At 45.4% G+C, this 14,311-nt stretch overlaps 1 protein-coding gene across 1 annotated transcript in view; it reads right to left on the reverse strand.

The window, feature by feature from the left end:
- Positions 1-3,233: 3,233 nt before the first annotated feature.
- WNT9A (Wnt family member 9A) overlaps positions 3,234-14,311 on the reverse strand; it is a 65,491-nt gene continuing 54,413 nt past the window's right edge. The window contains exon 4 of the mRNA XM_071560673.1: positions 3,234-7,875. Within this exon, the coding sequence (XP_071416774.1) occupies positions 7,402-7,875 (474 nt within the window). The 3' untranslated portion in view covers positions 3,234-7,401. The remainder of the gene's footprint in view (positions 7,876-14,311) is intronic.

Consider the following 14,311-nt stretch of genomic DNA (forward strand, 5'->3'; position numbering starts at 1 on the left):
CAGTCACATCATGACAGTGACACTCTGCCAAGGTGTCATGACTTCCCCACACAAGTATGATGATGATGCAATTCCATGGGAAGCTGATGGAGCCCATCAAGCCTCCTGAGCTTGTTGAACGTTCCTTTGCTCAAAATGCTGCCCCCAAATCAGAGCACTGGAACAATCCTGAATCAGATCCCACTTTCTGAGCTGTTTCACTGGGAAAGTGGAAGAACTGGAGGCTAAAAAGAAAAAGCAGAAATCTGGGGGGTTTGGCTTTGATGTAGAGAAGTCACTCCATCATCATGTGAAATGGGTGTGGAGACATTTCTCCAGCTTGTGGCACTGCTACAACACTCTTGCCATCCTACAAAGCTTTGTGGCCTTTAGAGGCTTAAATTAGCCACAAGGACAAGTTCAGAGGTCAAGAAAAAGACAGAATCACAGACTGTTCTGAGTTGGAAGGGACCCACAAGGATCATCAAGTCCAACTCTTAAGTCAATGGTCCATACAGGGGATTGAACCCATGACCTTGGCATCATTACAACCAAGTTTTAACCAACTGAGCTCATCTCAAGGTCAAGGAGGCAAAGGGTCTCCCACAGCCACTGAACACAGACCTTTTCCAAGAGATGTGAAGAAAGAGGAGCACACTTGGAGTATAATTTAAAATACATTTATTGTTTCATTTGTTCTGGCTTTTTTTTTTCTTTTTTTTGTTATACAAAGATGTTAAATAACTTAAATACATTCTCAACAGTCACTCAGAATCAGATTTATACCTACAAGCTGTACATATGAGGTAGAGAAAAATAACTTAGGCTCCCATAAGACACTGGAAAAAAAAAAAAACAAAAACAAACAAAACAGAGAAAAACAAGAAAAATACTAATCCTTCATGTTCGAATTCCCACCTCCCTTTGAAAGGAAATGCCATCCCAGGTGTGCAAAACAAATCCTAGACTTTATATTCATGCCTCAAAGGACATCTTGGGAGACTGGGGTGGAAAAAGGGGAAATTCCTGTGCCAGTTTGGTGTCGCTGTTTCAAATGGGTCCGTGCCCAAGGGAGCTGGAGGGATTATCCACAAACAGTTTGATTAATCCTGAATTCATCCCAACCTCTACTGAGCCTTCTGTTGTCACCAGGGAGAAACTGGCAGCTCCTTGTGGGTCAAAACACCTTCTAGAGGTGCCTACAGTGACTGCAAACCAAGGGCTCCTTATTTAAGGGGGGGAAGATTCCAGGTCCCAAAAGCCACATCAGCATCTTTCCCAACATTCCTGAGTAACCCTGGGATGAAAGGCAGGAATCTCCTGTCCTTTTGGATCACCTTCCCCAATGCTGCCAAGCAGGATTTTTCCCATGTCTGAAAACATTCAGCAACAACGGAGGAAAAGACTTAAATTCAGCTGTTTCCCCCTGACAGCTGAAGTTTATGTGTCTGAATCATTTATGGTCTGAATTCACACCCCACTCACTCCCTGCACCTGAAGAAATGGGAGTTACAGGAAGCCCATTCTGAAGCCCATCCATTTGCTTTTCCTCCCCACCCATAAAGGAATATTATGTTAGGAAATATTTAGAAATATTCTGTTTGGAAATGTTCAAAAATATTTTGTTGCCTGGAACTGGTAAATAATTTGGTCAAAGCCAACGTTAACCAGTAAAAATAGAATTAAATGGTAACACCCATGGCCCTAAACTTGATTGCTTCAGTAACAACCAGATTTCAGGGGGTTGATCGACCTGATTCAATCAGGAAGCTGGAACTGGATGATCTTTAAGATGCCAACCCAAACCATTCCATGATTTCTATGGACAGGATCCTGTGCCACACTGAGCCCCTTTCGAGTTACACCAACAGTATGACCCAGAAAGTCACTGCATCTCCTGCAGGAAAACACAGCTCTCCAAAAGTCATCACCTCATTAGCACCCTGAAAAGTGGGATGAGCTGGGCATGGAAGGCAGACCCGCCCCAGATGTGCCCACAGAGCCGGATAAACCGGGAATGAAGAGCTTTACTGCACCTGTTTTAGCGGGTACAGAACAGACCGAATTTTCCTGCAGCATCAACTGAGGAATTTTTCACAGGCACCATAATCCACCAGAAAATCACCTTAAGCAGCATCTACTCCATGAAAGTACCCTTGAGAAATCTGTCTCCTCATCCAAGGGCTCATCCAAGCCCAGCACAGCCAAAGAGCCCCACTGTGTGTTGGCTGGAAGGGGCAGCTGAGAAATGATTCCCGAAGGAATTCCAGACCTGGGCTGAAGGAGGGCAGATGGCAACAAGCTGGTTGAGAACAACCAAAAAAAAAAAAATCCTCAGACATTATTTTGTCCCTGCTCAAGTCTCCAAAGCAGCAATTCCCAAAGTTCTTTTGGAAACAGAGGGTCCATAACTCATTCCCTGACTCCAAAGGCTTCCTGAACCACAGGGGAAATAAATCCTAAACTCCCCAACTTTACTGCCCCATCCAAACAGATTAAAATTCAAATTATTTGTGTTGGATCAAGCCTGTAATTTGGTCCTCTTCATTTAACCTTCCCCACGTACTCAGATGATTATTTTTTTCCCCAAAAATAATCTCTTTAAGAATCATTCTTCCCAGGCCAACTGAGATCAATGGCAAATATTTGGTTATTGCAAACAGGTTTGGGCTTCCCTCCATCCAGACCCATCTCAGGATGCTCAATTCAAAAAGGGTAGACTTGAAATTTTGGGGTGGATTTTTTTTTTGATATATATATTTCAATTACAAGCTGCTCATTCTTCATATTACTGTAATAATAATAATAATAATAATAATAATTTTAAAAGAGCTCCTTTGATAAAGCACTGCCTGTTTCACCAAGGGGAGGTTTTGGTAACTGGAAGACAATAAGAATATAATGTTTAGGACTTGTTTTGCAGGTCTCCACATCTGGCATAAATGAGTCAGTCACACAGAACAGAAGCTTGTTAAAAAAAAACAGATGACGGGTGCAACAATTATTTCTGTGGGTTTTTATTTCTTTTAATAGAAAATTCTAATATAAAACAGCAAACGTTTGCAGTTTGCCTTGTTTACAAAAATATTATATATATATAATTTTTTTTTTATATTTCTGACATAACTAAATGCACTATTCAATAAAAATATTCTTCCATCAGCTAACTTCTCTTTTTAAAAAATTAATAAAAAAGTTATATAAATAATGGTTGCACCCCACCCCACCACCCCCCCCCAACCCCACCCCAAAACTGATCTGGCCAAGTCTTGCTGGATCAGCTGAGGAGAACCAACACTTTGACACTTTTGGGGGGACAGAGACCTCCCCTACACCCATCTGTCCTTCTCCAGTTACATCTGAGCAAAAACCTGTTCCTCTGGGGGTAAGAAAAAGGGGAAAAGTTGCTTTGCACTTTTTTTTAATATATATATATATTTATATTATATCTATGAAATGACACCAAGGACCCAAATCCACTCTACTTTGTAGCAGTTTTAAAAAAAAAAATAAAAATGAGCAATTTCATGGAATTGCACTGGAGATCCAATGGTGTGGTGGTGGAATTACCCTTCTGGAAAAATCCAGTTTAATCCAGCTGGCATGAACAAAAAGGTTTTACAGGACACTCCCCAAGGTTTTAGGAGGATTCAGTGTCTCTTTTACAGGACTTGTCCATGGAGCAGCACAAGCAGAAGTTTCTACTCCACGAGTTAATTCCACTCCAACACAAACTTATCAGCACCACAAAACCCAAGCCAAGCACTCAAGAAGGTCTGGAGGTGGTTTGACATCTTCTCTGCTTGTTTCATCCTGCTGGATTTTTCCAAAACAAGGCTCTCCCCCCTCCCATTCTTTTTTCAAGGATAAGGCAAACATTGGAAAACGCCGGAATTAAACCCCCCCCGCCCCAAACACACACAACGTGCTGCAGGAGGGGGACAAGAAAAAATAACCCACATCTGTTATACCACCCTAGGTCAAAAGGCCAAGAAGACAAGTTCTCCTGATTTCAGAGTGTTAGTATATTTTCTACACTGCCTATACATTTAACACATGTGCCTCGCTACTATTTAGTTATTTATAATTATTTTTTTTAACCACAGGAGAATAAACCTTGCTATTTACAATATATAACAGCCAAGTAATATATCCACATGAACATAAATACAATTTTGTTTTTTTTTTTTGTGGTGCTTTTGTGTTATTTTTTCCTCTTTTTTTTTTCTGTCCTTTTTTTTTTTCCTCCTTTTTTTTCCTCCTTTTTTTTTTTCCTCCTTTTTTTTTCCTCCTTTTTTTTTCCTCCTTTTTTTTTTTCCTCCTTTTTTTTTTCCTCCTTTTTTTTTCCTCCTTTTTTTTTTCCTCCTTTTTTTTTTTCCTCCTTTTTTTTTCCTCCTTTTTTTTTCCTCCTTTTTTTTTTTCCTCCTTTTTTTTTTCCTCCTTTTTTTTTCCTCCTTTTTTTTTCCTCCTTTTTTTTTCCTCCTTTTTTTTTCCTCCTTTTTTTTGTCCTTTTTTTTTTTCCTCCTTTTTTTTTTTTCTTTAAATACTCACAGAAAGCATCCAGGCTTCAGTGCTTGAGTTCTAATACACAGAAGAGCTCTTTCACTCAGTAGTTCATTCACTCTTTGCTGCTTTCTTTGAGTCAAGCTTTGCCAACCTGCCTGATTTCCCAGCCCTCTCTCTCTCTCCTCCACACCAAACCTTCCCTATCCCAGCCTGCTCCAGCATTTCTTGTGTGGATATTCATGGCCCCACCACCTTCTCTTCTGTCCCAGGGACTCATTCTCCTCTCCCACCAGTGCAATGTGGGGTCACTCCAGTGAGGTCAATGGAGACAGAGACACCAGTGAGGAGAAGGAAAATGAGGCCCATGGTTTAAATATAACAATAATAATAATTAATAATAATAATAATGCACATAAGTTGCGGCCCATCCTTTAGTTAAGAATTATTTTTTTTTTAATAAAAAGAATGGAGCCAGAAATAATAGTAATCCAGACCCCAAAAAATCCTCATGTTTTGAGCAGGTTTGGGTCCAGTTTTACTTTGGAGGGGAAAAGCTGTTCTAAGACACACATTAAAATGTAACAGTGAGTTTGCACAAATGTGTGAGAGAGAGAGAGACAGAGGGAGAAAGAGAATTTAACATAATACCACATTGAAACCATAAGAAGGTCCTTCTGAAGGGCTTTACAATAAATAAATGTTCATTCAATATTTATATATATATATTTATGTGTCAGCAGGTGTGAGTGTATATAAATATATATATATATATACACATGCACACACTGAATAATAAGTTTCTAGTCAGTTTATTTTTTAAACCATTAGATAAACTGCTCATAGGTGACTTTCAAAGCACTTCATCCCCCAAAAACTGTGACACCTTCCTGCGTGGGGGAAGGTGGGAATTCCACCCTGGGTGGATTCCTCTTCCTCCTCCAGCACTGCCCCAACCTCCAGAATTGTACAGCAAATAAGCAAACACCAAAAAAAAGAGCCAGTTCCCTTCACTTGGCAGGACCTGGTGCCATTAACAGCAACACCCTGTCCCTCCTCATGCCCCACCTCAAGGGTTGATGCCACCCCAAGGGTTGATGCCACCCCAAGGGTTGATGCCAACAAGCCAGGCTGGACTGAAGGTGTTTGTTACCAAGAAAAAACCAAAATAGATCTTTTCTCCTCCCAGTAGATGCACAGGAACAGCTTAAATATTAGTGGCTACTATTTGGGTGGGGGGGGAAAAAAAATTAAAGAAAAATGAGGAAAAAAAAGGCTTTGAAAAATAATAGTCCATCTTGGAAAATTGCTCTCATTTTCTTTGCTAATATCTACTTACTGGTTGAAAAATGCCTCTTTTGAGAACCAGAGTGGCTTGTACAAAATTGGTGGAAATTGCTACTATTTAGACAACCAAAAATTGCTACCAAAAATCAAATGAAATGCCCTCCACTCTCCATTGTCTCCTCAGGAAGCTTTGCTGAGGCATTTACTGGCTGCTTCCAATCCACTTTTACATATTGGTGCATCAAATCCTGGATTGTAAGTCTCTTCTTCCAAGGAAAAAAAAAAAAAAAGGAAATGCTGAAGGTTGTCATTTGTTTCACAGCACTGAGTGATCTACCACTGCAGTCAAATTCCTGCCTTTTCTGGCTGGTTTGTCTCTGTGTCCATTGGTTATTCCAAATCCAAGAGTTTGTTAGGATTTAGCAGTCGTGTTTTTAAAATACAGTTCTCGAGCTAGTGGTTAGGAAAAAAAAAATAAACTCTTAAGGTCATAAGGTTTACATACAGCTTGTGTCATGTACCACTGCCATGGTTTAGAGAAAATGGAATGATGACCCAGTAAAAGAAAAATCAACTCCTCCAGAGGTCTCCTCCAGGCCAAAACAGCTGCTGGACAAGGCAAGGCAGCGCCAGGTTCCAAGAGGCACTTGGATTTCTCTCGTCCTCCTCAGGAACACAAATCCAAACTCAGCTGGCATAAGGCTAAAAAGGTCCAGTTCCAGATTTCTGAAGCAGTTACCACAGGGTGAATTCCATCAGCAAGAGGTGGGAAGAGGAGAGGAAAAAGAAATCATGTACAAAAATGAGACCAAAGTATCTAGTGGTTCTTAGAAAAAAAATTTAAATTTAAGATAGCCATAGTGCTAAAGAACCTGCCTTTGGAGAAATTGTTTTAAATAAAGAACATGGGATTGGACTGGAAGGGACAGGCACATCTGGTGTTCTACTGTCTTCCCAACCTCTTTCTTGGATATATTTCTGTCTGCAACGTGGTGGACCCACCGTTTTTCTGAGCTGTACTTGGTGACAATGCACGTGGGGCTGTCATTAAAGAGCTGACCCTCCCAGTGGGTCTCTTTGTCAGAGCCTTGTTTGCTCCATGTGCAGAAACTCCACTGGAAGAACCATCAGGAACCATCATTACCCAACACACCTCTCTCCAGGGTTAGGAGAAACAACCAACCACTTCCCTGTACCATCACATTCAAGGCAGAAAGATCTGATCTGCTCAGCTCTGTAAGCACTTGGAAAAGCTCCAGGAATAAAGTAGTACAGATAACTTATGCCAAAGAGAATCTGTCAGCCTGGGAGTTCATGGAGGACTGGTGAAACCATCAAGATGGTCCAAGCATAAATGATCCATCAAACTGCGTGGATGACTAAGGTGAAGGTCACCTGGTGTGTCTAACCCCAGTGTGACAGGCACTTATTTCCACATGGTTGGACCTCATTGAAATTCAGTCTACAGGAAAACAACACCAAAAAAAAAAAAATAATAATAAACCAACAAAACAGCAACACACAGCTGGGTCACCTGTACCCTACAAAGTGCTCATGTCTCAACAAAGCCTTCAGATCGCAGAAGGTCAGTCAAACCCTGTTTGTCTCCGAGGGTCGCCGCCGAGCCCACGGTCAGTCCTTGCAGGTGTAAACCTCCTCCCTCTGGGTGCACTGCTTGCACTCCACGTAGCAGCACCAGCGCACCTGGCACTGGCACGGCCGCGTCACCACCCGGCTCTGCGTGTTGTGCCCGCGCCCGCAGCAGATGCTGTCGCAGTTCTTGTCCTTGTAGCACTTGCGCCCCGAGGTGCCCGGGGAGTAGCGGCTCAGCATGCAGAAGCTCGGAGAGTCGTCAATGTAGACCAGATCCGTAGTCCTTGGGAGCTGGTCGCTGTGCCCGGGCGTGGATTTTTTGGGTGGGGAGATGTCCCCTTCGCCCGTGGCCTCGTTGGTGGTGCTGCCCACCTTGAGGGACGTCTCGTACTTCTGCTTCAGCTGCTTCCCGATCTCGTGGAATGGAGAGAGCTGCCTCCAGCACGTGCGGACGGTGCAGGATCCGGACACGCCGTGGCATTTGCAGGTTGTCTCCACTCCAGCCTTGATGACCTGGAGACACACACACAGCCCCAGAACAAGATCAGTTACGGGGGAAGAATCAACACACTGAGCACAAATGACATTTTCTGGAAGACATTTTGGATGACAATTCAAAATCTACCTGTTGGAAGAGGAGAGAAAACACACAGTGCAGGAAATGAGACTGGATGTGGCACTGAGTGCCATGATCTGGTAATCAAAGTGGGGTTGGATTAAGCGTTGGACTTGATGATCTCAGAGATCTCTTCCAACCCAACTGATTGTATGAAATACTTGTTTTAGAAGGGTCCCAGTTTCCAGAATATGGCACTTACCTGCCAGAACTTTGCTTAATTGGCTAAGTAATGATACTAAAAAAGTGCACAAAGGTTGTCCAGTCCTGCCATTCATTATGTAGACAAAGATCTGAAACTGTGACACAACTAAGAGCTTAATACATATTTGGACACTTATTTATCTATGTCAATAATACCAAGTAGGTAAGTTGTAACACAAGTGGAAGGAGTCAGTTTAGTGGCAAAAGGTGGGTGGCACACAGTCCAGAACACGAGTATGGACAGTAGGAACCTTCTTAACAACACAGCACAGCAGAACCACCTGAAACACAAGCCATTTGCAGCACAGGCTCAGTGACAACATGGTTAGGCTGTGCTGTTCCCACCAGCAGTGACTGGGTGTAACATCACACCCAGCTCACTTCGTGACTGAAGAAAAACATTCATGGAGCTAAAATATATATATATATATATATATAAAACCCCCTATAAACTCTTGACAGCAACAGCCTGAATCATCATCACCAAAAGCAGAACTCCAGAAACATCCAGGTTGCTTCCACCTCTCCAACCTGTGGTCAGGATATAACTCCAGAATGTGGCAGCATGTTCAAAAGGACTATTGAGGGCAAGGCTTAGGTTCAAATCCTTTCTTAAGTCACTGATTATTTTTACTTTTTTTAAAAATTCAGACTCTTGCAATAGGTGTTGTAATGAGGAATAAGTTTCATCTCTCAAAGCCCTTTAAAAGAGAAATAACTTGTTCAAGGTATCAGAAAATAAATGTGTATGTCTAATTTATGCCCCAAGTAAAAGAAAGTGATTCTTCATGGAGAAAAATGGCCAGGCCAGATCCTGCCTGAGGAGAGATTGTATGGGAAGGATTCTCCTCAAATCACCACGAAGTGGAAATAGAGAAGGAAGATCAGAGCCAGTGGAACCACAAAGTTCACATATGAGATGGAGGGAATAGAAAGACAAGGTTATTTTCCACAGAAAAACCAGCATAGGGAGAAGGAATATCAGGAAGGGAAGTGAAAACAAGGAGAGAGTCAATGGTTATTCATCTTGGAGAGAGACAAAAGTGGCAACATCCCCTGAAGGACCCCAAATCCATCATCTGTCTGATGCTAAACAAAGGATCCCATCCTTTCCAAATGAGGCTGCAATGAAGATGCTTCATGGCACAAAAGAACATCCATCTCCTTAGACATGGCATTGGAATGTTCCAGTGCACCTTCCACAGAGAGAGACTGACAGCTGGGATTCCTCCATGGGCAACAGGAGCAGACCTGTTATTTGGACAGTCAGATAATCTGCATTTTGTCCACAATCATAAACTGATTTTATCAGCTCTAATTCTCCCTTTTCCCGAGACAAGGTTATACTTTGACATTAAATGGGTAAAGGTAAAACCACCCCCTAAACCAGCACATAATAGGAGTTTGTTTTACAGATCTGGTTCCTGGCAAGGTCCGACTGAAAGTGCCCTTCCTTTGGGCATCTGTGGCATCTGACAGAGAAGAAAACAACCTCCCCCTCTGCCCACTGTGGCACCTGCCCATGTTGTGGCCTCCTGACAGCAGAGCACTGGCTCCAATCCACTTCCTGCCCATCCGGTTCCAAATTCTTTGGCCGCGCGGATCCCGCGGAGCACCACGTGCGAATGTGCACGAGGTCATGGACTCGGACTTGGGGCCCGGCCCAATCCTGATATTCCAGCAACGTTTTTAGAAAGACAATACTCACAAGACGGCCCTCAGCAAAGCCTGGCCAATGGTCACACTTCATTCCTGTGACAGCCAAGACCTTTTCAAATGCAATGCAATAATACACAGTAGCATTCGAACAAGGGACGGGTTACAGAGGGAGATGTTTTGCTGCTTGCAGAGCTCAGCTGGGCCGGCTTGGGTAAGGGCTGTCACGCTTTGTGTGCCAAAGTGTCTGGCCAACTCCACAAGAAATCCCACAATGTTAGACAAGAGTGTACAGAACACGTTTCAACACGGGGGGGGGGGGGCAAAAAGCCCCACAGCCCTCACAGTCCCTCATGTAAAGTCACATTTCACTGCTTGTCCAGAAGTGAGAGCTGAGTTCATGTGAAACAAAGCTCCTCCACCGGATTTCACGCCCAGACCATCAGCAACCCGGGCAAAAATTGCTGAGGTCCTTGGAGAGGGGCTGCACACTGCAGTCATTCAGCAGCTCAGGCTTTCCTCAACCCCTCCAAACTCCCAACCCATTTGCTCCAGCTGGAAAAGGAGGCGACCACCATTGCACTGGAGATGGGAAAGCAAGAAACCAACAGGAGTTGGCTCAGCTAGGAGACAAGCTCCTGGATTTAGAGCTCATTGAACAAGACAGGGTCATGATATTGAGGAATGGAACCTGGAGATGGGGCTGTTTTGGTCAGGATTCACCTCTGCAGAGCTCCATGAGAGAGCTGGTGCTGTGGGTGCAGTATTGCCAAGGCATCCACATGAAGCCCCCAGGTATGGCACATCATGAGTTGTAAAAACAGATCCTGATGGATTGGGAGCTGGTGGATGGAGTCAGGAACAAGCATGTAGGTTTAGGCACTGGAACCACACCAGCCAGCCAGGGCTGACCTCACTGGGTTTAAACACCTACAGTTGAGAAACACCTCTAAACTCCCATCTGACTCAGCAGAGCCAAAGCGGGGAGAGGATCCTGCAGTGAGGCAGCACCTGCTCCACTGAACAGCTCTCCAGGCTCCACAGGAGAGGTGCTGACCACATCTCCACTCAATAACAGGAGCCTGGGGACTGAACTCACACAGAGGCACCTCAGTTTAGCTATTTTAACCTGTGAACAGAATGCCACTCTCTGGGTTCATAGAACAGAATCATAGAATCCACTGGGTTGGAAAAGACCTCTGAGATCAAGTCCAACCCTTGGTCCAACTCCAGTCCCTTTACCAGATCATGGCACTCAGTGCCACGGCCAAGCTCAGTTGAAAAACCTCCAGGAATAGGGAATCCACCCCCTCTCTGGGCAGCCCATTCCAATCCCTGAGCACTCTCTCTGCAAAGAATTCTTTTCTGATCTCCAACTTCAATTTCCCCTGGCAGAGCTTGAGCCCATCGTGCCCCCTTGTCCTATTGCTGAGTGCCTGGGAGAAGAGACCAACCCCCACCTGGCCACAACTTCCCTTCAGGCAGTTCCAGACAGTGCTGAGGTCACCTCTGAGCCTCCTCTTCTCCAGGCTAAACACCCCCAGCTCCCTCAGCCTCTCCCCACAGCACTTGTGCTCCAGTCCCTTCTCCAGCCTCGTTGCTCTTCTCTGGACCTGCTCCAGCCCTTCAATATTCAGGTATCTAAACAATGGTACCTCAAATAATGATGGATGCTGAAAAACATTGCCCTTCACCACCAGCTGCCCCTCCAAGAGCACAGAGGTCTCTGAGAGGGGAGCAATGTGGGTATTTGGGTAGATGAACCCATTCCTCATGCGGGCTTGGGCAAAGCCCCTGACAAATCCCAGTCTGGTTTTTTCCTGACTCTTTTCTAGCTCCTTTTAAGCCAGTGGCTGGGATAGCTTGGGTATCATGCCCTGATGGACCAAAGCATAAAAGGTTTCCATTGTCCTCATCCTTGTGAACACACCAGCTCGTGAACTGCAGCGTGTGGGTTTTCATGTGGCCACCGCCGAGTGCCCAAGCGCCCCATAAACCTCCTCCTCCAAGGGCCGGGAATGACTCAAGAATGTTACGAGGCAGCAAGGGTGAAAATCCAAGGCAAACCTCCTGGCCAGGCAGCCTCCCCTGCTGCTGTCAGTCACGATGCAGCTCCTCGAGGCGATGTGTGATGGAGAACTGCTGCCTACGGGCCCCAAACCACCCACGAGCCAAAAGGAGTTTTGGCAAAGCCCTTCTGTTTCTCGTCTCGCTCCCCGGCTTCCCACAACGACCTTTCCTCCTCTTGTTGCAAGCTCCTGTCAGAGACATTTAAATCCACCTCGTTTCTTCAGGAAGCAGAGCAAGACTGATCCAAGTCAGCAGGTTGCTTGGAGCAGTGTTGGAGAAAGCTTTCCTGGCTGGGCCCTGGGACAAATGGGTAAATGCCTAGATCATGCTTTCAAACCAGAATAGAATAATGTAGCATTTATTACCCAAAAACTCTAGGGTAGATGAGGCAGAATAAGATTTTAATATAAACTTATCATTTTCAAGAGCTGGAGTAGCTTCTGCTTTCCTTTCAAGGCACACCAGAGTTCAGAGCCTGATTCACCTCCATCCTACACAGACCTGAACCTCCCCTGAACACCTGAGGCATCACCACTTAGTAACTATTCCACCTCCACCAAGGTAAGTGGTCACATGCAATGCCTTTAATGTCACATGCAATGCCTCTAGTGTCACATGGAATGCCTCTATCTTGTCACAGATGTGAGGCACAATGAATTCAATTAAACCCAAAGCACAAAGTATTTCATGCTCTCTCTGGTCCAGACTCCACAGCTACCACACAGAAGCACAGTTGTAACTCAGGAGTAGGAGCAATAAGGAGTATCCTTTGTGTTTTATGCTGTAGAGACCTTCTACCATGAAAACAAAGCCAGAGACAACCTCAGATTAGCTCAGTTGGTTAAAACTTGGTTACAACAATGCCAAGGTCATGGGTTAAATCCCCTCTGTGGGCCACTGACTTAAGAGCTGGACTCGATGATCCTTGTGGGTCCCTTCCAACCCAGAACAGTCTGTGGGTCTGTGAATCAGTGGGGCAGGGACATCATCACACATGGAAATTACGGCCTCCCACTTTCCTCTGAACAACCACTGGTAGCCTCAAACCGAGTAGTCTGGGAGGGAAATAAAGCTTTTCAAGGTAATTAGAATCATAGAATGGATTGGGTTGGAAAAGACCTCCAAGATCATCAAGTCCAACCCTTGGTCCAACTCCAGTCCCTTTACCAGATCATGGCACTCAGCGCCACGGCCAAGCTCAGCTGAAAAACCTCCAGGGATGGGGAATCCACCCCCTCTCTGGGCAGCCCATTCCAATGCCTGAGCACTCTCTCTGCAAAGCATTTTCTTCTCATCTCCAACTTCAATTTCCCCTGGCAGAGCTTGAGCCCATCGTGCCCCCTTGTCCTATTGCTGAGTGCCTGGGAGAAGAGACCAACCCCCACCTGGCCAGAACTTCCCTTCAGGCAGTTCCAGACAGTGCTGAGGTCACCTCTGAGCCTCCTCTTCTCCAGGCTGAACACCCCCAGCTCCCTCAGCCTCTCCCCACAGCACTTGTGCTCCAGTCCCTTCTCCAGCCTCGTTGCTCTTCTCTGGCCCCGCTCCAGCCCCTCAAGATCTTGACTTAACAGCTTGACTTAAGAACCCAAATTCCCACTGATGCTGCTGTGAGAACACCAAACGCCGCCAAAGGCAGAGTGAGGAAAACACCAAGCGAGACAGAACCATCTTTACTGGTGTTTGCCTCTCCAAAGAAATGCGATAGGGCTGCAGGATCCGATAGGGCTGCTGGCTTTCCAAGGGCCCCGGGGAGAAGGGATCACAGCAGAGCATTGCTATGCACCGTGTAATCCCCGCTCCCAACAATGGTGCGCCCGCGAAGCTCCGGCAGCGCCCCCGGCCCCGTCGGGCTCAGACGCGCCGCTACACACAATTTTCTCAGTGTTTGAGCCGCAAGGGCGAGGACAGATCGCCATTCATTCCCAGCTGGGTCACGGGGCTTTGCAGACACCTCTTGTCTGGGCAGCAGCAGCAGCGGGAATTCCTCACTTCTGGCTCGGCTGCGGCTCCCACCCGGTTGCGATGGTTTGGGGCAGAGGAGGGAGAGGGAACCCTCCTGGCAGGCAGCTCGGCCAGGGAAAAGCCTGCCCCCCGTCTTGTCTTGCTTCAGAAAGGGCTTTGGGATGCTTCAAATCCCTCCCATCCTCTGTACACAGATCCCTCCTCAATTTAAATAGGCTTAGTCATTCTCTCAGCTCGAGTATTAATGTTTGTTTGGACAGCGGCCACGGTCCCCACACAACTGGAAGACGAGACTTGTCCTTTAACACTGTGCCATTGGTTGGAGTGGCAGTTTTCCTTTCTTTTTCCTTCTATCTTGTTAAAAAAAACACTCTCCTTCTGAGCCTGTTCTCAGCTTGTTTTTTTCAGAACAACTTTCTCTTTCCATTACCCTTCCTTCTT

Source organism: Pithys albifrons, chromosome 7 (assembly GCF_047495875.1).
Source record: "Pithys albifrons albifrons isolate INPA30051 chromosome 7, PitAlb_v1, whole genome shotgun sequence".
NCBI lineage: Eukaryota > Metazoa > Chordata > Aves > Passeriformes > Thamnophilidae > Pithys > Pithys albifrons.